This window comes from Pelophylax lessonae (assembly GCF_965119305.1).
Source record: "Pelophylax lessonae genome assembly, chromosome: 6".
Lineage (NCBI taxonomy): Eukaryota > Metazoa > Chordata > Amphibia > Anura > Ranidae > Pelophylax > Pelophylax lessonae.
The window spans coordinates 61,716,813-61,744,675 of record NC_138773.1 but is presented as its reverse complement, the minus strand read 5'-3'; the positions used below and the strand labels follow the sequence as shown (position 1 = coordinate 61,744,675).

The window sequence follows — 27,863 nt, the reverse complement described above, 5'->3', positions numbered from 1 at the left end:
TCAAACCTATGCATGCACTAACTTTAAAGGGGCTTTCAATGAGCCTCCATGCTAAAAAAAAATTTCTACTTTTAGGCCATGCACTACAAGGCACAATGCAGAGAGATGCTTTTGTATTTACTGTTTTAGTGTATTAGGGCGCCATTCAGAATGAATGACAAGTATTTCAATGCACATATACGACACATTAAAGTGGAGTTCCACCCTAAAATTATACTTACCTCCATCTTCTTGCTCCGGGTCACCTGAAAAACAAATGGATACTCGCAACTTGTTTTTTTTTACCTTGTTTAGAAGAAAATATACTCACCTTACTTCCTCTTCCTCCCCTCAGCGGCCACGACGAGTCGTCACTTCCTGGCTTGCAATGATTCCTGGGAGCTGAACGTCATCGCTCCCAGGAATCAATGCGCCTGCACCGGCCCCCCCTTCAGTTCCGGTGCAGGCGCCGTCATACCTTGCTAAACAGCTTCTGGGCATGCCCAGAAGCTGTGCAGGGATGACGCTGCGGCCCCGGAAGTGACGGTGGGGCCAGTGCAGTGCATCGTGGGACCAAAGAAGACAGAAGAGGACGCAGAAGAGGATCGCGCTGGCTTCAAGCTGCCCACACCTGATATGGCAGCGCTGGACAATACATTTTCAAGGTAAGTATTTCTTCTAAAAGGTAAGTGCAACCCGGGACAGATCAGAGGCTAGCCATTGTGGAATGCACTAGCCCTGACTGTCCCGGGGGTATTTTTATTAAAAAACACTTTCCCAGGGTGGAACTCCGCTTTAAGGTCATTGGTCCAATGCTAACCTGTTTCTGAGGGAGTCAAAAAAGTCAGGCGGAGGGCAAAGGGCTAGTCACCAATTTGGCCAGCAGTCTCCCTGCAGACTTTCCTTGCTTTGTTCGGTGTCTGTGACAAGGCGGCCATCTTGGTAGAGGCAGGACTTTGCTTTTTCATGTCAGAGCCGCTCTGCTGATGACTGGTGAACTGATGACTGGTGGGGGAAGAAGCAGCAGGAGAAGTGGAGGAAGCACAGATCTACTGAATGAGTAAAGCAGAAGCAGGGAGATCCTTGCACTACAAGTCCTCAGGTACAGCTTCCTCCCCAGCAAGGAGAACAGTGAGCAGCATAGTAGTCACATCACCAAATCCCACTCCAAATCTTAATAGAGTAGCAGTCAGAGGCAGCAGTGCCTTTGATGGTCTCCACTTTAGATATGAGACTACAGAACAGGAGTGCCTAGGCATTGGAAGTGAACTGATGTTTCAGTAGGTGAAAGGTAAATCAATCAGGGTACTGCCTAGTTGCAATTAACCTTTCTAAATGTGCAAACCTGCACTTCTTGAGTGCAGATCTTTTTTGTGCCATGCTGAATTGTAGAATTTTTTGTCCAGCCTGTGTAACTTTAAAGGCAATGATGTAATTTGCCTTATTAATACAATGGCCTTTTGTATGACCAGTTGTGTAACAGCTTATATATTAGGTGAGGTCTTGGGAAAGGAATGGTGCTGCAGCGGGATGCTGAGTACCTTAAAAATGATTCATAACAAGCTTGGGAATGTTGCTGAGCTAGCACAATAGAAGAGAGGGCCTAACCGGTAACAATTAACTGGGATACGGTTTGGGTAGTAGATGGAAAAATTCCTGTTTAATGAGTCTTATCTCACAAGTCAGCACATTCTGAGTAGGAGTTGACACCTCGTCCTCTCACCTTTTTTGTAGCTCCTGTATACGAAGACATACACACTCACTGCTGCTGTGGGTGCCAATCTACAACATCAAAGGAAAGCTGATATTTTGCCATCAGCAAAGCTCAATTTTTCATAGTTTAGGAGTAAAAAAATAAAAATAAAACATGGCACCCCTCTATGTACAATAACTCATCACCTGTCCACTTATCAATATGACTTGTTAACATTTGTATGTCATTTCAATCACTTCTGGGCCAGTAGGTTTCACCCCCTTAATGACCAGGCAATTTTTTGCGATACGACACTGCGTTACTTTAACTGACAATTGCGCGGTCGTGCAAAGTTGTACTCAAATAAAATGTATGCCCTTTTTTTTCCACAAATAAAGCTTTCTTTTGGTGGTATTTGATCATCTCTGGGGTTTTTATTTTTTGCGTTATAAACAAAGGAAAAGCGACAATTTTGAAAAAAAATATATATATTTTTTACTTTCTGCTTTAAAACACAGCCAATAAAAAAAAATAAAAAAAATCTATTTTTGACATCAATTGAGGCCAATATGTATTCTGCTAAATATTTTTGGTTACAAAAATCCCAATAAGTGTATGTTGGTTAGTTTGCGCAAAAGTTATAGCGTCTACAAACGATGCAATATTTTTATGGAGTTTTTATTTATTTGTTTAATGGCGGTGATCAGCGATTTTTAGCGGGACTTGGACATTGCGATGAAAAAATCAGACATCTAACTGACACTTTTTGGGGACCAGTGACACTAATACAGTGATCAGTGCTAAAAAAAAAAACACTGTCACTGCACTAATGACACTGGCAGGAAAGGGGTTAACATCAGGGCGATCAAAGGGTTAAGTGTGTCCCTAGGGGGTGCTTACTAACTGTGGCGGAGTTACACTGATTGGGGGAAGACAGAGATCCGTCTTCCTGCTTATCAGAAACACAAGATCTCCATCTCGTCCCCTCGCAGATCGCCGTTCTGCCTATCCTGGGGTTAATCATGGGTGGCCAGCGGACATCAGGTCCACTGGACCCACTGATTGACATCCCCACTAGCCAATCACAGCACGATCACGCAATAATGCCACTTAGCGGCAGTAAAATACACAGCGGCCGGTCAGCAAGTGGTTAAAGGATAATTTCGCCTTTCGTAACATGTTACATTTTACACCCACATTCAGGGTGTAACATGTTACGAATGGACCGGCCCCCTCACCACCCTGATCCCCTATCTGATTGGGGTTCTCCTCTCTCCCTGCTAGTTATTGCAATTTAAAAAACAACAGGCTGCGTCACTGATTGACAGCGCTCTGTGCATTGAAAACTACAAGGTCCAGCAGGCTTTGCAGCTATCAGATTGTAGTTTTCAATGAACTACCATGGCGCTGAGGAGTGCCGCGGTAATTCATTCATTCTTCCTGTCTTGTATCTGCTTGGCTTGGCATACAAGTTGTATATATACAATAAATACACTGGCAGATCTGCTGGAGACCTGCATGGCACCAGCAATCTGCTGATCGCTGGTGCAATGCTTTACAGGCTCCAAACAAAAATGCAAGTTTTTATACCTCTAAAACAATGTGTATTTATTCTTTTTTTTCCAAAAAGTGAACATATCCTTTAATCCTTTTAATACCTGGCAAAAAAAGACATTAATATAAGTTGGTTTAGGCTAAAGTATTTAGTGACCTTAGTAACTTATATGTGCTATTATGTGGTTGAAACCATTAACATGCCAACGAAAGTAGTCTCTGCCTCTACAGAATTAAAAGATACATAATTACTTGATATATGATTATTACAACTAAGAGGAACTGATTTTTTTTCTAATATTGGACATATTGCATAATAATATTGTGCAGTCTTCTGTTCAGCTAGCAGGTGGAGCTCTAGTCTAATTTTTACATTATTTTACATTATGTAATTGGTTTTGAACTGTGCTAAAAGAGCCCCATACCAGGGGTCCCCAAATGTTTCAATCCAAGGACCCAAAAGGGACAATTGTTTCTGTAATTGGAAATGGTTACTGTCATGAGCTAACACTTTGTTTGTGTCTGCCTTAAAGGAGAGCTTTATGAAAATGGTCAGGGAATCCACCACTCACCTGTGCAACTCTTGTCCATTTCTTACACCTGCACCCCTCTTCTACCACTGCTCACCTCTACACCCCTCTTACACTGCTCACCTCTACACCCCTTACACTGCTCTACTCTACATCCTGCTTACACTGCTCACCTCTACACCCCTCTTACACTGCTCACCTCTACACCCCTCTTACACTGCTCACCTCTACACCCCTCTTACACTTTTGTTCTCTACACCCCTCCTACATTGCTCTACTATATACCCCTCTTACACTGCTCACCTCTACACCCCTCTTACACTGCTCTACTCTATATCCTGCTTACACTGCTCACCTCTACACCCCTCTTACACTGCTCACCTCTACACCCCTCTTACACTGTTCTACTCTACACCCCTCCTACATTGCTCTACTATACACCCCTCTTACACTGCTCACCTCTACACCCCTCTTACACTGCTCACCTCTACACCCCTCTTACACTGCTCACCTCTACACCCCTCTTACACTGTTCTACTCTACACCCATCTTACATTGCTCTACTATACACCCCTCTTACACTGCTCACCTCTACACCCCTCTTACACTGCTCTACTCTACATCCTGCTTACACTGCTCACCTCTACACCCCTCTTACACGGCTCACCTCTATACCCCTCTTACATTGCTCACCTCTACACCCCTCTTACACTGCTCTACTCTACACCCCTCCTACACTGCTCTACTCTACACCCCTCCTACACTGCTCTACTCTACACCCCTCTTACACTGCTCTACTCTACATCCTGCTTACACTGCTCACCTCTACACCCCTCTTACACGGCTCACCTCTATACCCCTCTTACATTGCTCACCTCTACACCCCTCTTACACTGCTCTACTCTACACCCCTCCTACACTGCTCTACTCTACACCCCTCCTACACTGCTCTACTCTACACCTCTCTTATACTGCTCTACTCTACACCCCTCCTACACTGCTCTACTATACACCCCTCTTACACTGCTCTACTCTACACCCCTCCTACACTGCTCTACTCTACACCCCTCTTATACTGCTCTACTCTACACCCCTCCTACACTGCTCTACTATACACCCCTCTTTCACTGCTCTACTCTACATCCTTCTTACACTGCTCTACTCTACACCCCTCCTACACTGCTCAACTTTACACCCCTCCTACACTGCTCAACTTTACACCCCTCCTACACTGCTCTACTATACACCCCTCTTGCACTGCTCTACTCTACACCCTTCTTACACTGATCTACTCTACATCCCTCCTACACTGCTCTACTCTACACCCCTCTTAAACTGCTCACTTTTACATCCCCCAGCAATTCCTCTTATGCTGATTACCTCTGCATATCCCTGCACCATTCTTACACTGATTACCATTGCACCTTCTTACACTAATCACCTTTGCAACCCCCACACCCCTCATACATTGATCGGCTGTGCACCCCTTACACCCTTCTTACACTGATCACCTTAGCAACCCGCACACCCCTCGTACATTGATCGACTGTACACCCCCTGCACCCCTCTTACACTGATTACTTCTGCACCCTTCGAACACTGCTCACTCTTTCTCTAAGCTAAACGCTGTTAAGCTGGGCATTAGAACAGGCCGTCACATCAACCCTTTACTGCAGCCAACTTTAATAGTAGGCACTCACAGATATTCATGTCACTGCACTTCCTGTAAAACCATCATGATGCTATGGAGGGGGCACCTTGTGCACAACAGGTTCTTGACCAAATTTGGGTTGGGAACTATTCCTAAGTCTTGCCTTAGAGATGCCCCTGTGTTAGCCCAATAAGAAAGCAGTGGGTATCCAATCCTAACAGGGATTCTTCAGTCAAGGAGAAAAGTATTTTGTGCAAGTGGCAGTCCCTACAGCAGCCAATAAGAATCTGATTGGTGGTGGTGCTTACTATACAAGCTTTGCTATATTTATTGAAAAACCAATGTATGTTTTATTTTCTCAAGTTTTCTCCTATATATTGTTTTAATTTGAACAACCCAAGTTCTCCATGTAGCAATTGTATACATTGGTAAATTGGAGGCTTTTTATAATTGATATCAAACTTGCTTCTAGTTTGTTTTAGCTATGGGGAATTATCTAAATGATGGACAGCCTAAAACGAACAGAACGACAGGTTTCAAGATCAACTTCTTGACAGAGGTATGTACCACACACCATTATTTTAGCCATGTGTTTGCATTGTAACCAGAAATGGTGCTCCCAAGCAGGAGCGTAGCTAGGAACTGCTAAGACCAGAATTATAATATTGATGTTCCTGCTTGTCAGACTTGAGAATGGAAAGGGATATCGCTATTTCGAAATTGGATATAGACGAGAAGTAGAATCTGGATAACTGTGAGAAAGTGTTAGCTGCTGAAGAGCTCTGTGGAATCTTTCAGTACATGCATAAAAGGTCTAATGGATGTCCCATAAAACACTTTCTTTAGCCTTTTTACAGGAAAACTGTATTGAGATAAATATGTAGGCTGCCATTGCTAACTTTATTTTGTAAATGACAGCTGTCTGGCTGTTTATGAGCCTAGTACTTAAATTAATTACTGACCCAGAACCAGTATGCACATCAGGAGTTCACCTGTTCCAGGTTACAAAGTTAGGTTGAAAAAAAAAACACAAGACAAAATTTGTTGTTCTAAGTTACAAATTTAGGTTGCAAAAAAAAAACACAAGACAAAATTTGCTCCAGTGGGGGGAAATTTAATTCCTTCCTGATCCCCATAAAGCAATCTAGGTTTTACCCGGGTAAAGCATCATAGTCAGAGCAAGCCAGAAAAACTGCATTTTCAAAAAAAGGCTGGCAGTAGCAGACTCTATATTTCACTCAGTTCAGGTTTCCTTTAAAATTGACATTTAGATTGTGAGAACCACTACCTAACCCCTGACCTCCCCGAGTCTCTGTTTCCTGCACTATATCCCTTTTTTCCATGGCTGGTGATGTCATGGGTCTTTCCTACTTCCATTAAGTGGTTTATAGCCTTTAAAGAAGGATAGAAAGTGGCTCATGTAACAATATGTGAGAAGCACTGCAGTTCTATGATCCTAGGGCAGGGGTCTCCAAATTTTCTAAACACAGGGTGAGTTTATTATCCTTCAGACTTTAGAGGGGTTGGAATGTGACCAGTAGGAGTAGAAAATGTCCTGGTGTCGGTAGCAATGCCTTATCATTGGTGTCAGTGGGAGGAATAGTGCCCCATCATTGGTGTCCATAGGAGGAAAAGCACCCCATCATTGGTGTTAGTGGGAGGAATAGTGCCCCATCACTGGTGTCCATAGGAGGAATAGCGCCCAATCATTGGTGTTAGTGGGAGGAAAAGTGCCCCATCATTGGTGTCCATGAGAGGAATAACGCCCCATCATTGGTGTCCGTGTTTGGAATAACGCCCCATAAATGGTGTCCATGAGAGGAATAACGCCTCATCATTGGTATCTGTGAGAGGAATAGCTCCCTATCGTTAGTGTTCATGAGAGGAATAGTTCCCCATTGTTGGTGTCAGTGGGAGGAATAGTGCACCGTCATTGGTGTCAGTGGGAGGAAAATCACCCCATCATTGGTGTGAGTGGACGGAATAGTGTCCCATCATCAGTGTCAGTTGGAGGAATAGTGTCCCATCATCAGTGTCAGTGGGAGGAATGGTGCCCCATTGTAAAGCCTCGTACACACAATCAGATTATCGGACTAATTTTCATCCGTATTTTGCTGCTTGCTAGTCTCATTAAGTGAAGAGGATACTTTCATATGAAAATTCTCGTACAACAGAATTCAACTTCAGACGTGATGTAATGTGTTGAAATACTCTGTATTCTTTCGTTTCCGAGCATGCATAGTCTTGCTCTTACGATTCTTTTCAGACAAAAACTTTGCTAATTAAACAAAAATTGGATGTTGTGTTCATAACAATAACATTTTATAGCCTGTACATTCAGTTTTTGTCATCCAAAAATGTGTAATCGGCTGTCGAAAGCACTGTACTAACAAACCGAAAATCGGTAGATTGTTCGGCGGACAAAATTTTACTTCCGATTGTGTTATCGTGTGTACGGGCCTTTAATGTCAGTGGGAGGAATAGTACCTCATTGTTAATGTCAGTGGGAGGAATAGTGCCCCATTGTTAATGTCAGTGGGAGGAATAGTGCCCCATTGTTAATGTCGGTGGGAGGAATAGTGCCCCATTGTTAATGTCAGTGGGAGGAATAGTGCCCCATTGTTAATGTCGGTGGGAGGAATAGTGCCCCATTGTTAATGTCGGTGGGAGGAATAGTGCCCCATTGTTAATGTCAGTGGGAGGAATAGTGCCCTAAAGGCCAGATAAATGAAAGCAAAGGTCCACATTTGGCCCCCAGGCCACAGTTTGGAGAAAAAAGGAATTCCTGTAGCGGACAGCTCAGGAGTGAAAGTGAGTATTGCAGTAAAAGCTGCTTTGTTTGTTTTTGCAAGTCCTGGACTTAGTATTTTTTTTTTAACTAAACTTCCACTTTAATTCATTGGTACTTCTTCTTCCACAAGTGAGGGTCTAAGTCTGTTGTGCTGAATTTAAATACATTGGTGGTTATGAGCTCTACGTGGTCCACACTTACCCAGGTGGAAAAATACGTTTATGATTACTCAAAGCTTGGGTGCATTGTAAGCTTCTCTAAATTGGCTTGTTTGGATGTGTATTACAGCTCAATACCACCAAGACTGTGGATGGGAAGTCTACCTTTTTGCACATACTTGCCAAATCCCTCCGCCTGCATTTTCCTGAGCTGCTAAGCTTTGCCAAGGATCTTCCTACTGTGCCTCTTGCTGCCAAAGGTAATCCACCAGTCTGGTGCTCATTTTAAAGCAGTGCTTGCTAAACTTGTCCTACAGAGGCACCAACCATGTACTGCAGGTAACCTCACATATGAGTAGGTAATTAGTGTCTCAGCAATCGTGATTACTATTTGTCTGACTAACCACAAAAAATTAACTACCTAGGGCAGTGGTGCCAAACTCAATTTCATTGTGGGCTGCAACAGCATTATGGTTGCGCTAAAAGGGCCGGTTGTATCTGTAAGACTAGATACAGTAAATGTATCCATTCTTTATCATTCCATTATTATTGATTTTTAGTAATAACTAAAGGAAAAACTTTTTTTTTTTTTTTTTTTAGTTTAGGATAGAATGGAGAGGGATCAGAACATCTGTCAGTTTTTTTTTTTTTTGCTGTCTGTGTCCCCATTAAAGTGGAGTTCCACCCTATTTTTATACTTACCTCCATCTTCTCGCTCCGGGTCACCTGAAAAAGAAATGGATAATCGCATATTTTTTTTTTTTTACTTACCTCGTAGCGAAGAAAATATACTTACCTTACTTCCTTCTTCCTCCTTCCTCGGCCGCGGCCCGTCGTCACTTCCTGGCTCTGCAATGATTCCTGGGAGCTGGACGTCATAGCTCCCAGGAATCATTGCGCCTGCACCGGCCCCGACGTTAGTTCCGGGACGCGCGCGTCATCCCCTTCTAAACAGCTTCTGGGCATGCCCAGAAGCTGTGGAGGGATGACGCGCGCGACCCGGAAGTGACGTCGGGGCCGGCGCAGAGCTTCGTGGGACCAAAGAAGGCGGAAGAAGACGCTGAAGAGGACGCGCTGGCTTCAAGCTGCCCACATCTGAGATGGCAGCGCTGGACAAGACGTTTGCAAGGTAAGTATTTGTCCTAACAGGTAAGTGCAACCCGGGACAGATCAGGGTGGAACTCCGCTTTAAGGTGATTCGACATTTCTATTTGTCCTGTTTACTGTTATCATTGAAAGGGAAATCCCTCTCTTAATTTGCAGGGATTTCTTCTCACTTCCTGTTTGGCTATAGGACAGGAATTAAAGGAAAATCTCTGCAACGAAAAAAAAATCTGACAGGAGTACTATTCCTCTCTTGCTCTATGCTCTTGCAAAATGAAAAGAAAAAAAAAAAAGCTTTGCCTATAGTTCTACTTTAAGACTTAAAGCTGAACTACAACTTACTTTTCACTAGAACTGAATGGAATGATCAGTCCCAGCATAGATCATACCTCTGTACCATGTTGCTCTGTAGTCTGCAGATCCTCTGATATTCTGGGTAGTGATGTCGCGAACCTAAAATTCGCCGTTCGCGAACGGCGAACGCGAACATCGGCAAATGTTCGCGAACTGGCGAACCGGGCGAACCGCCATAGACTTCAATAGGCAGGCGAATTTTAAAACACACAGGGACTCTTTCTGGCCACAATAGTGATGGAAAAGTTGTTTCAAGGGGACTAACACCTGGACTGTGGCATGCCGGAGAGGGATCACGCAAAAAAAAGTTCTTAAAAATTATAATTTTTTGATATAGAGCCAATTATTGGAAAAATTAAAAAAAAAATAAAAATAAAAAATTTCTTTGGATTTAGCATCTGGGGGGTCTAAAAAGTGTACCTGTGAAGTTTCAGCTCTGTAGCATGTCCAGAACCCCTAAAAAACAGCATTTGTCTTATATTTTCAGGAATATGGCTTCTCTGCGGCTGGCTTTTTCTCTTGCAGGCATTTATCGGGCATTTTTTTAGGCAGGCATGTCATTTTTTGTATTTAGTGTCTGGGGGGTCTAAAAAGTGTACCTGTCAATTTTCAGCTCTGTAGCATGTCCAGAACCCCTAAAAAACAGCATTTTTCTTATATTTTCAGGAATATGGCTTCTCTGCTGCTGGCTTTTTCTCTTGCAGGCATTTAGCGGGCATTTTTTTAGGCAGGCATGTCATTTTTTGTATTTAGTGTCTGGGGGGTCTAAAAAGTGTACCTGTCAAGTTTCAGCTCTGTAGCATGTCCAGAACCCCTAAAAAACAGCATTTTTCTTATATTTTCAGGAATATGGCTTCTCTGCGGCTGGCTTTTTCTCTTGCAGGCATTTAGCGGGCACTTTTTTAGGCAGGCATGTCATTTTTTGTATTTAGTGTCTGGGGGGTCTAAAAAGTGTACCTGTCAATTTTCAGCTCTGTAGCATGTCCAGAACCCCTAAAAAACAGCATTTTTCTTATATTTTCAGGAATACGGCTTCTCTGCGGCTGGCTTTTTCTCTTGCAGGCATTTAGCAGGCATTTTTTTAGGCAGGCATGTCATTTTTTGTATTTAGTGTCTGGGGGGTCTAAAAAGTGTACCTGTTAAGTTTCAGCTCTGTAGCATGTCCAGAACCCCTAAAAAACAGCATTTTTCTTATATTTTCAGGAATACGGCTTCTCTGCGGCTGGCTTTTTCTCTTGCAGGCATTTAGCGGGCATTTTTTTAGGCAGGCATGTCATTTTTTGTATTTAGTGTCTGGGGGGTCTAAAAAGTGTACCTGTCAAGTTTCAGCTCTGTAGTATGTCCACAACCCAAAAAAAACAGCATTTTTCTTATGATTTTTAGTAGAAAACTAATGCAGTGTCTTTCCAGCTGTCTTTTTTTCTTTCTGGCAAGCTGAAATATGATATGCCAAGGCAAACATGCCTATCAGTTGAGCTATGACACAGACAACACTGCACACATGGGGAAATATGTAAAACAAAAAACAGGAAAAGGAAATTAGGTGACGGTCACAAAACATGATATTGTGATAGGCCAAATAAAAAGTCGCCTCGCGATGAGGTCGCGCCAAAGTCGCGCTAAGTCGCGCCAAAGTCGCACTGGAAGCGACGCTACTTTAGTGGTAGCGGCAGTGTAAACCAGCACTAAAACATCCAGTGTGTGAATACGATCAGGTATGATGTTTTATCGGTCAAGTAGTGTAAGGGTTACGCCCGTCGCCCGCTTCACAGTGACAGACCAAACTCTGACAGACCAAACTCCCCGTTTAACAGTCAGTCAGTCCATTTGCACAACCGCAAACTCCCCATTTGCACAAGGTTGGATACCAAGCTAGCCATGTCCCGTTCCTTGTCCTCACTGACATCATTGAAGGTCTCTTCCTCCACCCAGCCACATACAACACCAAGGGTCCCCGAAAGGTGAGAACAAGCCCCCTGGGACGCCTGCTGTGGCTGGTATTCCACCTCCTCAAAGCCACCTTCCTCCTCTGACTTCTCTTCTTCAGACTCCTCTCTCTGCGTTGCCACAGGTCCAGCAATTGACAACGACAAGGCTGCTTCTGGTGGTGATGAGGACCACAACTCTTCCTCTTCATGCTCATCTACAGCCTGATCCAGTACTCTTCGCAGGGCACGCTCCAGAAAAAACGCATATGGGATGAGGTCGATGATGTTGCCTTGGGTTCGACTGACCACCAGGGTTGTCATCTCCGCAAAAGGACGCATGAGCCTACAGCCATTGTTCATGAGCATTCAGTAACGCGGCCAAAAAATACCCAGCTCCGCAGAAAGAATGAAAGAAAATGAATGTTTTTTTTTATGAAAAATTATCCTGCGGATCGCTTTTGGTCTGTACACAATGAAGCAACGACCTTATCATCTGGGGTGTGCCAACACAATCCTAGAGGTGATCGCTTCATTGTGATACGCAAGCCCCTTCACCACGACAAGGTAACGATCACGAAGGGGAATTGACACATGTATGTGCCTTTTTTTTTGTTTTTTTGCAGCCACAGTGTAGCACCAGAGGCCAGAAAAATTAGGCATGTACACATGCATGAAAAAGTAGGTATTGTTGCAGCCGCTGCTGTAGCAGCGGCCTGAAAAATTGAGGTTTTAAGGCAGAAAGTGCACTAAAACATTGCGGCTTGAACCGTAGTTGGTGGCGGAGACGTCACGTAAGTCATCCGGCATGCAGAGAATGATTATATACAGCAGCGTGTGGACCATTTTTAGGCCAAGGCATCTCAGTCATCACCAGGCCTTTTTTAGTCAAATGCATCCCCCACTGTCAGTCCCTTCGGGATCCATGCCTCATTCATCTTAATAAACGTGAGGTAATCAAGACTTTTTTGACCTAGGCGACTTCTCTTCTCAGTGACAATACCTCCTGCTGCGCTGAAGGTCCTTTCTGACAGCACACTTGAAGCGGGGCAGGCCAGAAGTTCAATGGCAAATTGGGATAGCTCAGGCCACAGGTCAAGCCTGCACACCCAGTAGTCAAGGGGTTCATCGCTCCTCAGAGTGTCGATATCTGCAGTTAAGGCAAGGTAGTCTGCTACCTGTCGGTCGAGTCGTTCTCTGAGGGTGGACCCCGAAGGGCTGTGGCGATGCATAGGACTAAAAAAGCTCCGCATGTCCTCCATCAACAAGACGTCTGTAAAGCGTCCTGTCCTTGCTGGCGTGGTTGTGGTGGTAGGAGGAGGATTACTTTCACCTCTTCCCCTGTTGGATTCCCGTTGTGCTGTGACATCACCCTTATACGCTGTGTAAAGCATAGTTTTTAACTTATTTTGTAGCTGCTGCATCCTTTGCGACTGCCGGTAATTGGGTAACATATCACAGACTTTCTGCTTATACCGGGGGTCTAGTAGCGTGGCCACCCAGTACAGGTCGTTCTCCTTCAGCCTTTTTATACGAGGGTCTCTCAACAGGCATGACAGCATGAAAGACCCCATTTGCACAAGGTTGGATGCCGAGCTACTCATGTCCAATTCCTCGTCCTCACTGATGTCATTGAAGGTGTGTTCTTCCCCCCAGCCACGTACAACACCACGGGTACCAGATAGGTGACAACGAGCACCCTGGGATGCCTGCTGTGGTTGGTGTTCCTCCTCCTCAAAGCCACATTCCTCCTCTGACTCCTCTTCCTCACACTCCTCTTCCAGTGTTGCCGCAGGTCCAGCAATCGATGGTAAGGCTGTTTCTGGTGGTGGTGATGGTGACCACAACTCTTCCTCTTCCTCTTCACGCTCATCTACGGCCTGATCCAGCACTCTTCGCAGGGCACGCTCCAGGAAAAAAACATATGGGATGATGTCGCTGATGGTGCCTTCAGTGCGACTCACTAGGTTTGTCACCTCCTCAAAAGGACGCATGAGCCTACAGGCATTGCGCATGAGCGTCCAGTAGCGTGGCAAAAAAATACCCAGCTCCGCAGAGACTGTCCTAGCACCCCGGTCATACAAATACTCGTTGACCGCTTTTTCTTGTTGGAGCAGGCGGTCGAACATTAGCAGTGTTGAATTCCAACGTGTCGGGCTGTCGCAAATCAAGCGCCTCACTGGCATGTTGTTTCGCCGCTGAATATCTGCAAAGTGCGCCATGGCCGTGTAGGAACGCCTGAAATGGCCACACACCTTCCTGGCCTGCTTGAGGACGTCCTGTAAGCCTGGGTACTTCTGCACAAAACGTTGCACAATCAGATTCAACACATGTGCCATGCACGGCACATGTGTCAACTTGCCCAAATTCAATGCCGCCAACAAATTGCTCCCGTTGTCACACACCACTTTGCCGATCTCCAGTTGGTGCGGGGTCAGCCACTGATCCACCTGTGCATTCAGGGCGGACAGTAGTGCTGGTCCGGTGTGACTCTCTGCTTTCAGGCAAGTCAACCCCAAGACAGCGTGACACTGTCGTATCCGGCATGTGGAATAGCCCCTGGGGAGCTGGGGGGGTGCAGTTGGTGTGGAGCAAGACGCAACAGCAGAAGAGGACTCAGCCGAGGAGGTTAGCAAAGAGGATGGAGTAGGAGGAGTAGAGGAGGTGGCAGCAGGCCTGCCTGCAAGTCGTGGCGGTGTCACCAACTCCTCTGCAGCAGAGCCACGCATTCCATGCTTGGCAGCCGCCAGCAGGTTTACCCAATGCGCAGTGTACGTTATATACCTGCCCTGACCGTGCTTTGCAGACCAGCTATCAGTGGTCAGATGGACCCTTGCCCCAACACTGTGTGCCAGACGTGACATGATTTCCTTTTCCACAATAGAGTACAGGTTGGGGATTGCCTTTTGTGAAAAATAATTTCGGCCGGGTACCTTCCACTGCGGTGTCCCAATAGCGACAAATTTTTTGAAGGCCTCAGACTCCACCAGCTTGTATGGTAAAAGCTGGCGGGCTAAGAGTTCCGACAAGCCAGCTGTCAGACGCCGGGCAAGGGGGTGACTCTGCGAGATTGGCTTTTTACGCTCAAACATTTCCTTGACAGACACCTGACTGTGGGCAGGTGACGAGCAGGAACTGCTGAAGGTGAGAGGCGGAGGGGCGGGTTGTTGATAGGGGGCATGGAGGACAGCAGTGGTTGACGTGGCTGAAGATGCTGGACCAGGAGGAGGATGGTGGCTTTCAGTTTGTGTGCTGCTTTTACTCATGTGTTGATCCCATAGGCGTTTGTGATGTGAGATCATGTGCCTTCGCAAAGCAGTTGTACCTAGGTGGGTGTTGGACTTCCCACGACTCAGTTTCTTTTGGCACAGGTTACAAATGGCATCGCTGATATCAGAGGCAGACACACAAAAAAAATGCCACACTGCTGAGCTTTGCAAGGACGGCATTCTGGTGGTGGCAACAGCTTGCGTTGATTGGCGTGCTGTCTGGCTGACCCCGGGTGCCGAATCTACATGCTGTCTGACTGCGCCACTAGCTCCTTGCAATGACCTCCTCCCCCTGCTTCCAACTCGTCTCCTCCTCCTCTCTGTCTCCCCATCTGAACTTTCCCCCTCTTCTTCTGCTCTTCGAGCAGGCACCCAGGTGACATCCACAGACACATCGTCATCATCAGCCGCTTCACTTGACAACTCAGCAAAGGCAGCAGCAGCAGGTACAACATCATCATCATCACAATGTACGTCCATGTGTATAATGCTGCCTGACTGAGACATATCCCCGTTATCTACATCCTCTGGCACTAATAGTTGCGCATCACTTATTTCTTCAAACTGATGTGAAAATAACTCCTCTGACGGATCAAGTGAAGCGGCTGTGGTGCTAGTGTTGGTGGTGGTGCCGGCGGGCTGGGGAGTGGTAAATTGAGAGGTGCCCGAAGCTGAGCTGGAGGAGGATGGTGCATTAGGGTTCCGAGCGGAAGCTGTAGACGATTGGGTGTCTTGTGTAAGCCAGTCAACTATGGCCTCAGAATTTTTTGAGTTCAGGGTCTGTAGTGGCCTCTGAACACTGGGCATTATTCTAGGGCCTAAGGAAATCACAGCACCACGACCACGACGGCCCTTGCGGGGTGGCCTGCCTCTGCCTGTCATTTTCTTTTTTAATGTGTTGTGTACTATGAGTGCAAGGTGCTGTGCCACCCTATAGGAGTGTTGGGCAGTGGGTACAGTACACTCTGTGGACCTGACAGTCACTGGCACTCAGGCAACTGCAATTAAAAAATATATATATTTTTTTTACTTGGCAAGCTGCTGTGCCACCTTATATATCAGTGGTGGGTGGGCAGTGGCACAGTACACTCTCTGTGGACCTGACAGCAGTCACTGGCACCCAGGCAACTGCAATTTTAAAAAATATATATTTTATTTTACTTTGCAAGCTGCTGTGCCACCTTATATATCAGTGGTGGGTGGGCAGTGGCACAGTACACTCTCTGTGGACCTGACAGCAGTCACTGGCACCCAGGCAACTGCAATTTTAAAAAATATATATTTTATTTTACTTTGCAAGCTGCTGTGCCACCTTATATATCAGTGGTGGGTGGGCAGTGGCACAGTACACTCTCTGTGGACCTGACAGCAGTCACTGGCACCCAGGCAACTGCAATTTAAAAAAAATATATTTTATTTTACTTTGCAAGCTGCTGTGCCACCTTATATATCAGTGGTGGGTGGGCAGTGGCACAGTACACTCTCTGTGGACCTGACAGCAGTCACTGGCACCCAGGCAACTGCAATTAAAAAATATATATATTTTTTTTTACTTTGCAAGCTGCTGTGCCACCTTATATATCAGTGGTGGGTGGGCACACAGTGGCACTGCAGTGGGCACAGTACACTCTGTGGACCTGACAGTAACTGGCAGCCCAGGCAACTGCAATAATAAAAAATATTTTTTTTTTTCAATTTATTGCAACAAGATGCTGTGCCACCGTATATATATCAGTGGTGGGCAGTGCACTGCAGTGGGTACAGTGCACTCTGTGGACCTGACACAGCACTCACTGCAATTATGACAGAGGAAAAAAAAAATATTTTTTAAAATGCCAGGTACTGTGCCTGTGCCACCCGAAATGAGTGTGGTGTGCACACAGTACAGTCTGTGGTAGGTCTGTGGCCTCTCACACACAGCGGGCAGGCAACTGCAGTGTACAATAGATATATATAGATATATATATAAAGAAAAAACTCTATTACCTTACCAGCCCTTAAAAGGGCTTTTGGGGACACTATATATATATATATATATATATATGTATATATATAAATAAAAAAAATCCTCAATTACCAGCCCTTAAAAGGGCTTTTGGGGACACTAGATAGATATAGATATATATATATATGAAGAAACAACTCAATTACCAGCCCTTAAAAGGGCTTTTGGGGACGCTAGGTATATATATATATATATATATATATATATATATAAAAAAAAAAAAACACAAATACCAGCCCTTAGAAGGGCTTTTTGGGGTGCTGATATTACAGCAGTAGTGGACCAAGAACACTGCAAGACCAGGAACACTGACTAACTGTCCCTAGCTTAACAGCAGCAGCAGCAGCAGCAGCAGATCTCTCCCTACTCTCACTACACACACTGCTTCAGAATGATCTAAGATGGATGCTGCCCTTGCTTATTTATAGGAGGTGGGAGGGTGTGGGTGGGAGGTATGCTGATTGGCTGGAAATGTGTCTGCTGACTGTAAAGTTCAGGGTCAAAGTTTGCCTCAATGATGTCTTATGGGGGGCGGACCGAACATCGCATATGTTCGCCGGCAGCGGCGAACGCGAACATGCTAAGTTCGCCGGGAACTGTTCGCCGGCGAACAGTTCTATACATCTCTAATTCTGGGTTTAGTTGTGGTTTTGTATCATGTGACACTCTGTATGTCCTGCTGGTAGACTCTGTCCCTTCCACGGCCACTTCCTGCAGCAGCTAGAGTCTATAACACACCCCTTTGTAGTATTTTAGACTCTGCAAATGATTTAACTTCCTTCACAGCTCTGATGGTGGGTTGGATGGAATACATTCTAATTAGCATTCAATCCTGCCCAGTCACACCTACAGGAAGAGTCCAAACCTCCCATGTCACACCTCACAGATCACAGCATTATTCAAGAAGAAAACCCTTTTATGCACAGCATTTTCTGAAAACTACAAACATCAAAGAGCAAAATTTGTACTTCCTAGTAGCGCTGTGATATAATAGTGATCAAAAATAGCATTATTAGTCCATTGTAAATCAGCCATAATATAGTGTAAAGGTTTAAATCTTCCCCAACAATAAAGATTCTTCATCTACACACCACCTCTCATGCTCAAGTGATCCCTCTCCCCTGCAGAAAGACACTCACCAGAACACCATACCTTCCACTCTCACAGTTGGCATGGCTCACTTGTGTAATAGAATATCGGCTGTAAGATATTTGAGTGTGTCTTTGGGAATGTTTGACCATTCTTCCAGAAAAGCATTTATGAAGTCAGGCACTGATGTTGAACGGGAAGGCCTGGCTCGCAGTCTCTGCTCTAATTCATCCCAAAGGTGTTCTGTCGGGCTGGGGTTAGGCCTCTGTGCTGGCAAGTCAAGTTCCTCCACCCCAAACTCGCTCATCCGTGTCTTTATGGACCTTGCTCTGTGCACTGGTGCATAGTCATGTTGGAACAGGAAGGGGCCATCTCCAAACTGTTCCCACAAAGTTGGGAGCGTGAAATTGTCCAAAATGTCTTGGTATGTTGATGCCTTAAGAGTTCCCTTCACTGGTACTAAGGGGCCAAACCCAACCCCAATCCCTTGAAAACAACCCCACAACGTAATCCCCCTCTATCAAATGATTTGGACCAGTGCACAAAGCAAAGTTCATAAAGACATGGATGAGCGAGTTTGAGGTGGAGGAATTTGACTAGCCTGCACTGACCTCAACCCAATAGAATACCTTTGGAATGATTTAGCCTCAGAGCAAAGCCTGAAAGCAAGACCTTGTCTCCAACATCAGTGCCTGACCTCACGAATGCGCTTCTGGAAGAATGGTCAAACGTTCCCATAGACACACTCCTATACCTTGTGGACAGCCTTTCTAGAAGAGTTGAAGTTGTTATAGCTGCAAAGGGTGGGCCAACTCAATATTAAACCCTACGGACTAAGACTGGGGTGCCCTTAAAAGTTCTTGTGCGTGGAAAGGCAGGCATCCCAATACCTTTGACAATATAGTGTTTCTCCATAAAGCTCATAAATAGCCATTCACATGTGAAAAAAGAAAAAAAGATGCCTCCAATGGTACAGTAACCAATCAAATAAACATTTATTTAAAAAGTGGAAAGCCACTCACACATTTAAAAACAAGTGTGCACATGTCAATGAAATGGCATCGGGCATCACCCAATCTGGTGATAGACTGAACAGTCTCACCACCTCCGTACACCACAGTTGGCACTCTGTGTCACTTCCGGTTCCAGTCTTGCTGTCACCTCCGCTTGCCACGTAACCATGACTTCCGAATGTCACAGGGGGAGGGGGAAAAACGTCTAGTGTGCATGAGGGATTAAAGTCAGCCCCTCTAAATATACATACCCACACCCCTCCTCTGCTTCCATCTTCTGCCCGGAGAAAAAAATATCAGCATGTGAGTCAGATGAATGTGACAGCACTGATACTTGGTGGTTGGCCACTCCAAACACCCAGTGGTGTTACTTGGGTTGGGGGTCACAACTGGGAGCTTATATAAGGCCTGATCTCTTTCCTCTTCAGATGAGTGTAAGCAGCTGACAGTAAAATAAACCTGCCCTGCACGGGAAAAGCACAGGTGCTGTTAAGGATACAAAACAAAGCATCCACAATATTAAACATGATTCCAAATAAACCCAGGATAATTTATCCAGCTTGCTTTCCTTTTGCTTTTCTTGAATTGCCTTTTATGATTTTTGCACTTGTTAATCAGCATTGGTTCAGATAAAAAAAATGGCCGGATCCCCCTGGTGTTGGCAACTCTCCTGTATTAGCTTCATCTATGTATGATGCTTTCGACAACCGACTCCGACTTTTCGGCCAAAAAATATCTGGTGTGCAGGCTATAAAATTTTTGTTGGCCGTCAACACAACGGCCGATTTTCCGTCAGTCAGTACAGATTTCGGCAGACAAAAATCTGATGAGCAAGACTGGGCATGCTCAGAGAAGAAAAAACACACGGAAAGTAAACCAGCACATGACATCACTTCTGAAGTTGATTTTTGTTGGCCGAAAAAATTTGTGTGCAGTCTAGGCACATTCCAACCAACAAAACACAACTCTGGACAAAAGACGGCCGATCGGTCGGCCGATAATCGTTGCGTGTGTACGAGGCCTTAGTGCAGCTAACCCACAGGTTCTCTGTGCTGCATATGCAGATCAGTGTGAAAGCAGCCCAATAACTCTTTCTTATAGATGCTATAATGCCCGTTGCAATACTGAAGTGTATATGATGTTTAATACACTGACCTTTTCCTCTTCCAGCTTCTGCTGGCATCACTCTCCAGGCTTTTAGAAAGGTCCCAGGCGAAGTGCACTTCACTTGCCTTTGGACAGGAGCCGGCGCTACAGAGGGAGCATTGGCTTATGCGGTTCCTGCTCTCTCTGCGGCTGCCTGCTTCCTCCGCTGCCAGCACCAGCTCCATGCATTCAGATGCTCTGGGATCACAATGTGGGCTTGCTAACCCGCTATTCCAGAGCTCTTCCCTGGTTTGAGGTAATGGGCCACATTAGAGGGCTCTGCGGGCCACGGGTTGAGAACCCCTAAATAACAAAAAAGGTGCCCTCAACTTTTCTTCATACTACTATTGTGTAAATGTCCTGCTGGGTGTCTGACTAAGATCTGTGCAATGTACAATTTGTTTCTCTTCTAGTAAATCAGAGGTCACTTACTGCCGACCTGAGTGACTTACATGTGACTATCCAGGAGATCAAAAATGCCTGCAGCCGTATGACCAGCTCGTCTGAAGATAAGTTCTCCCTCACTATGATTGTATCTTTTGCCACCACATTCATGTTTGTGTATATATGGATCATTTTTATGCTAAAGGTAACAGATCTCCTGTTGCTAGTTTTTGCCTTTGCTGTAGTTTCAACCATGGTTCCACTTCCAGGTGGCCATGCTCCTGTCTACTTAGCATCTCCATGTATGATCCTTATCCGATTGCTCAGACATTTCTGGAGAATACTTTTCCCTGTATGCAGAGCCTGGACACCCTGCAGCACCGGGCAATTGAAGATTTCTTTAAAGTCTGCTCCTACTTTGGGGAGGATCCAAAGGGCTCCACCACTGAGGCTTTCTTTGGAATATTTGCTGACTTTATTAGCAAGTTTGAGGTAATGAATTCTGTCCATTGTTCCTTCTAAACTAGACCTGTCAAACTGGAATACATTTAAAAGGAGTAAGAATCCCTCATCTAGGCCATTAATTTCAAGAACACCTCTCATAAGATTATACAGTATGTGCATATAGCTTTTTTTATCAATGTTATTTACCTGTAAAGGCCTCCCTTGTGTAGGCCTTTAACAGCCCCAGTTAGTTGCTAGGTGCCGCCATCATGGATGTGATGTCAGCAACTCCAGCGGACTCAGAGCTGCCATTAAAAGTGGCATTAAACCCAAAAACAAACTTTTATTATATTGCTATTTACCAATACTTAGATGTAATGGCTGCATTCGTTTTCATTTTTTTAGGGTTTCTTTACATTATTTTCACGTGGGGATCTGGCCAGTAATTGTTATTTTTCAACAGACCAAGCTGTCCTGAGGATGTAGAAGTTGAGACAATCCATTTGCCACTGACAGGGGTGCTTGCAATGATCAGCCTTTATTTATGTGAAACCTTTATCCCAAAAGGAAAAAAAAACTATTTGCTGTAACTGTTTAAAAAGTATTATCTGGAGTTTAGCTTAAATTTGTATTTACATTTGCTTGTACATCTAACACTCCCTTCCCTTAGTTTAAGAATGCTGCTGTCTAAAGGTGTCTCCGTGCTCCTTCATCCAGAGTGGGGGCACCCTAATACAGCAAATGTGTTACTGGCCAGATCACCAGCTGAAAACAGAGAGCATAAAAGCTTAATAAAAGAAAATAATATAGCCACCACAACTAAGGATTGGTAAGCTGCAACACATTAAATATTTTGGTTTTGAGTTTAATACCGCTTTAGGTGACACTCTTTCGTTCCTTTGCTCTGGCCCAACAAGTTACATAATAGTTACTTAGGGAGGGGAGGAGTGGAGGAGCTGGGCCAGTACAGAGGATAGTTAGTTACCTCCAGAAGGGTGGAGAGTTAAAATGTGGCAGAGGGGCTTGGGAACTGTGCCCAATTAATTTCTGATTTCACTGCACACTGCAAGCTTTCTACAATGTGATTCAGAAGCAGCAGCAAGTTATTTAGAGCCCACCTCATTTCCAGGCTGGAGGACGTCGTGCATTATTTAGCTATTTTCTCCCCAAATTTAAGTTCAATCATGGAAGTGCAGCATCACATGTGGGTATTACCCAGGGCAGTCTGCATGCAGATACAATATGCCCAGGAACCAATAGAGGACTGGGCCAGGGGGCAGGGTGACAATTGCCCTCTGGGGCGCTCTGATGCCCCATAAAAAGGCTGCACTGCTTCTGCTACAGACATGCCTAAAGGATTCCTGGCGAAGAGAAGTATAAAAAGCCCCTGCTGCTGACCTACCGAGTGCAGGTTGAAGATGAGGACAGAGCGCTGGCGGGGTGGGGGTGGCTGCATATAGTAGAATCATTCTCCCAATTCCTTCTGCTTCCCCTGAAAGCCTGTGGGAAGGAGAGGGGGAGAAGCAGACATTCAGAGGCTGCAGGAAGAAATTCAGCTCCCCCCCTACTCTCCACCCCCCCCTGTACACTCCAGCCCCTCCCCCCCTCGTGCTCTCTGCCTCCCACCCTGTGCTCTCCGCCTCCCCCTCTTATGCTCTCCGCCTCCCCCCTCGTGCTCTCTGCCTCCCCCCTTGTGCTCTCTGCCCCCCCTCCTCATGCTGACTGCCCCCCCCCTCGTGCTCTCTGCCTCCCCCCCGTGCTCTCCACCTCCCTCCCCTCCTCCCCTGTTCTCCGCCCCCCCCTGTGCTCTTCACCCCCCCCCCCTGTGCTCTCCATTTTCCCCTGTGCTCTCCAGCTCCCTCCTGTGCTCCCCAGACAATTGTCCTCTTCTAACCTTGTGGAACCAATTTGGGGAAGGCCCTTTTTTATTCCAGCATGACTGTGCCCCTGTGTACAATGCCAGCAGCATAAAGACATGGTTTGAGGAGTTTGGTGGGGAGGAACTCAAGTGTCCTGTTTACAGAGCCCTGACCTCAACCCTACTGAAGACCTCTGGGATAAATTGGAAAACCGATAACGAGTAAAGTCTTCTCTTTCAACGTCAGCACCTGACCTTGTAAATGCAGTATTGGCTAAATGGGAACAAATTCACACAGACACTCCAAAATCTTGTGGAAAGCCTTCCTAGAAGAGCGGTGGTTCCATGGTTTTGGAATGTAATGTCCAACAATCTCATACCGGTGTGATGGTCAGGTGTCTGAAAACCTTAGTCCATACAGTGTATTCTGAGTCATTTGTACATCTTCCTTCCCTACCTTCTGCATGACTTCATAGATCACATGGCATATAAAAAAAGACTTCCCGCACAGTTCATAGCATGAAGCCTTGTAGTTGGAGATAGTTGTTCCAGTTGGAGAAGCACACTATCATTAGCACTCATGTCCTCTGTGGAGCAGATGTACTTGAAAGCGTGTGAAGAATTTATTCAAAGCTGTTTAGATCTCATTTTCACTGAATGTTTAATGGCACAAACATAATCTGACTGTGAAATGATAATTCCTGTCTTTCTGGACTTTGGTTTATTACATAATTAAACCTTAACTAGGCAGGTGCCATATTTATTATTATTGGTATTGTTGTTGTTCTTACGGGTATTTATATAGCACCGACAATTTACACTTTGCATACTGTACTGTACGTTCACATCAGTCCCTGCCCATACAATCTAAGGTCCCTATGTCACAAGCATACATACACATCCTAGGGACAATTTAGACAGGAGCCAATTAACCTACCAACAGGTCTTTAGAGTGTGGGAGCAAACCTACTTAAAGCGACTGTAAAGAATTATTATTTTTTAAATTATTATTATTATTATTATTATTATTATTATTATTATTATTATTATACAGGATTTATAATTATTATACAGGATTTATATAGCGCCAACAGTTTGCGCAGCGCTTTACAATTTGAGGGAAGACAATACAGTTACAATACAGTTCAGAACAGGAGGAAATAGAGGGCCCTGCTCGTTAGAGCTTACAATCTAGAAGAATAACAAACACATCTATATTTACCTGCTCTGTGCAAAGGGGGCACTTGTTCGTGCCCGCTCCTGAGCCCCGCTGCTGCGTCTATTGACACAGTGTGCGGGACTTGGCCCCGCCCTCATTGTCACTGGCTTTAATTGACAGCACTTGGAGCCAGTGGCAAAGCCAGTGAGACCCGGAACTGAGGGGAGAGAAGAGCTGCAGATGTGCATAGCGCTTGATCGAATTAGGGCTCAGGTAAGTTTAAGAGGTGGGGTTAAGAGCCCAAATTCGATGGCTAAACAATGTTTACCCTAAAACAGAAATAAAGCCATTGATTTAACAGTTTAAAAAACAGTTAAATTCCCAGCATGGTGGGAATGCTAACTGTCACATTGGTTGGGCTCTCAACCAAACTGTCAAAACCATCCAATGGCTGGTGTCATAACTGATCACATGTACAGCATCATGGCAGTTAAACATTAAACAGAGGCCAAAATGACAGCTTCCTTGACTGCAAATGATTGGAAGGTTTACTTCCACTTTAATGCAGGGAATGCATTAAAGCGGAGTTCCAGCCATTTACTCACCTGTCCAACGGTCCAGCGATGCGGCCGCTGGAAGCCTCGATCCTCTCCCTCGGCGCCGGCATCACTGCTGTGGGCACCCAGCTGTTACAGTTTGCGGCTTCACAGCCGGGTACCCACTGCGCATGCGCGAGTCGCGCTGCGCGCCGTGATTGGCCGGCAATCTTCTGGGACCTCTGACGTGTCCCAGAAGATTGCAGGGAGGGAGGGGGAGAGGAGAACTTCCGCTCAGGGCGCCGCGGCGCTCCGAGCGGAAGTGGGAGCGGGTACCTGTCAAAACTAGGTACCCGCTCCCCCCCCCCAAAAAATGACATGCCAAATGTGGCATGTCGGGGGGTCAGGACTCCCTAAAGCGGAAGTTCCACTTTTGGGTGGAACTCCGCTTTAAGGTAAAAAAATATAAGGGTCCTTTCACACAGGCGGTCTGATCAGGTCCGCCTGTCAGTTTTTCAGGTGGACCTAATCGGACCCTCTATTCACCCCTATGGGGCGGCGTATGTCAGCGGTGACATATCCGCTGACACCTGCCGCGATCTGATTCGATCCTGTCTGCCAAATCCAGATGGATGGTGACCCTATTTTCTATCCGTCTGGAGGATCGGATCGGATAAGATCGGGTGAAAACGGACAGGCGGTCTGTTTTCACCCGATTTCCCCATAGGGGAAAGCAGGACTCTGTCCATCTCCACTCTGCACAGTGAGCGGAGACGGACCTGCCATCCGCCTGCTCAGCAGGAATGAGCAGAGCGATCCCTCGCTAAGCAAAGCAGAGTCCGCTGAGCAGACCGCCCATGTGAAAGGACCCTTAGGCTTTAGAGCCACTATAACCACTTTAATACTGGGCACTTTTACCCCCTTCCTGCCCAGGCCAATTTTCAGTTTTCAGCTCTGTCACACTTTGAATTACAATTGCGCGGTCATGCAACGCTCTGCTCAAATGACATTTTCATCAATTTTTTTCACACAAATAGAGCTTTCCTTTGGTGGTATTTAATCACCACTGTTTTTTTGCTAAAAAAAATGAAAAAAGACCTACAATTTTGAAAAAATAAAAAAGTTTTTCTCAGTTTCTCTCAGTAAATTTTGTAAATAGGTCATTTCTATTTTTCCCTGATGTGCACTGATAAGGCTGCACTAATAGGCTTCACTGATGAGGCGGCATTTATGGGCACTGATGAGGCGGCACTGAAGGACACTGATTAGGTGGCACTGATGGGCACTGATGAGCACTGATAGGTGGCACTTATAGGCAATAAAATGCGGCACTGATAGGCACGGATGGGTGGCACAGAGGGGCGGCACTGATGAGCAGGCACTAATGGGCACTGAAAGGCAGCACTAACTGGCATTACTGATAGGCACTGATTGGTGTCACTAATGGGCACTGATTGGTATCATTAATGGGCACTGTTGGGGCTGCACTGATAATCAGGGCACTAATGATCAGTGCCCTGATTACCTGTACAGGTCTTCCTTGCAAGGAGAGCCAATCAGAGCCGTGAACAGGCATTTAATGGCATCCCAGTCTTTAGTCTGTAGGGTTCAATATTAGGTTGGCCCACCCTTTGCAGGTATAACAGCTTCCACTCTTTTGGGAAGGCTGTGCCACTGCTTTGTGCACCGATCAAAATCATTTAGTGGAGGGGGGGATTATGGTGTGGGGTTGTTTTTCAGGGGTTGAGCTTGGCCCCTTAGTTCTAGTGACGGGAACTCTTAAGGCATCAGCATACCAAGTCATTTTGGACAATTTCATGCTCCCAACTTTGTGAGAACAGTTTTGGGTTGGCCCCTTCCTGTTTCAACATGACTGCGCACCAGTGCACAAAGCAAGGTCCATAAAGACATGGATGAGCGAGTTTGGGATGGACGAACTTGACTGGAAATTGTCACAAATGTCTTGGTATGGTCAAACCTTCCCATAGACACAGTCCTAAACCTTGTAGACAGCCTTTCCAGAAGAGTTGAAGCTATTATAGCTGCAAAGGGTGGGCCAACTCAATATTGAACACTATGGACTAAGACTGGGATGCCATTAAACTTCATGTGCATGGAAAGGCAGGCATCCCAATACTTTTGGTAATATAGCGTACTTCGAATTATCAGATAACTATGGCAGCCATAGCTCATGATCAGAACAAAGACTGGAGTTACCAGTTGCTGGGCTGGTAAGTATTAATAACACAGTGTGCCTCTATCTGATTTTCTTTTTTATCCTACTGACAGTAGCGCTTTAAATGATAGAATGTTTGTGCGTGGTAGCCATGACCTACAGATGAGTTCACCTCTTTTTTTATGTGTTTCTTCTGTCCAGAAAGCCTTCAGCGACCTTCAGACAGGTGACACTCAGCTGGCTCCTGGGAACCCACCTCCTCCAGTATGGTAACACACAATGTGCAATAGAGGACAGTGTTACAGCAATGGCAGGTAAGCTGTCATACAGTCACCACATTGTGTGCTTTCTGCAATGAAGAACAGGAGTCAATGATGACAGCAGAAAGTTGAGCAAGATATGGGAACAAACTGGCCTCTTTGAGGGGTGCCACCACCTTTGTTGCTCAACAACATGGAAGCCCGGATTTTGGAAACAAGTTCATGAATTTCTGATGAAACAAGGAACTTTTTTAATAAAAAAGGAAATATTCTCACTAGCCAGGAACTATATGAAGTTTGTCTTAATTCTGTTATTTTCCCCCGTGTATTGGACCACAGTGCCCATTCTCTGTGGATGGCTTGGATCTTCTCAAATGTTGATAAGTTGCCCTGACATCAAATTCCTCCCTTTTGACCTATCAAACTTCCTTGTTTTCACCAAGCCTACACAATGCAGTATTTTACCCAGCAAGAGGACTTGATTCTTTAAATCTTTGCTGCCATTGATAATGTGGTGTCCATATCTGATCAATTACAGTTCCTAACAAAACCTGCAGTAGTTATAGACTTTTCCATCTTCCAGCAAAGCCTTCCTAAAGCTGAATTCCAGGCAAATATTCATAAAACAACAATCAAAACAGTTATGCAATCATTTAAAATGTAATTTATTTTTACATGCATATAGTGTAAGTACATATGTTCTGATAGCAAGCCTTGGGTTTGGGAGATGATGGGACAGCACAAAGGGTCAATTTAGGCTCTGCTGCATACCCATATAATGAGAG

General features: G+C 45.3%; 1 protein-coding gene across 4 annotated transcripts in view; it reads left to right on the top strand.

The window, feature by feature from the left end:
- Positions 1–27,327, top strand: part of GRID2IP (Grid2 interacting protein) — a 261,941-nt gene extending 234,614 nt beyond the window's left edge. For all 4 annotated transcript variants that reach the window (XM_082261269.1, XM_082261267.1, XM_082261268.1 and 1 more), the window contains 5 exons: positions 5,880–5,966; positions 8,487–8,616; positions 20,675–20,793; positions 20,973–21,137; positions 27,020–27,327. In XM_082261269.1, coding sequence (XP_082117395.1) covers positions 5,880–5,966; positions 8,487–8,616; positions 20,675–20,793; positions 20,973–21,137; positions 27,020–27,091 — 573 coding nt within the window. In that variant the 3' untranslated portion in view covers positions 27,092–27,327. The remainder of the gene's footprint in view (positions 1–5,879; positions 5,967–8,486; positions 8,617–20,674; positions 20,794–20,972; positions 21,138–27,019) is intronic.
- Positions 27,328–27,863: the final 536 nt, after the last annotated feature.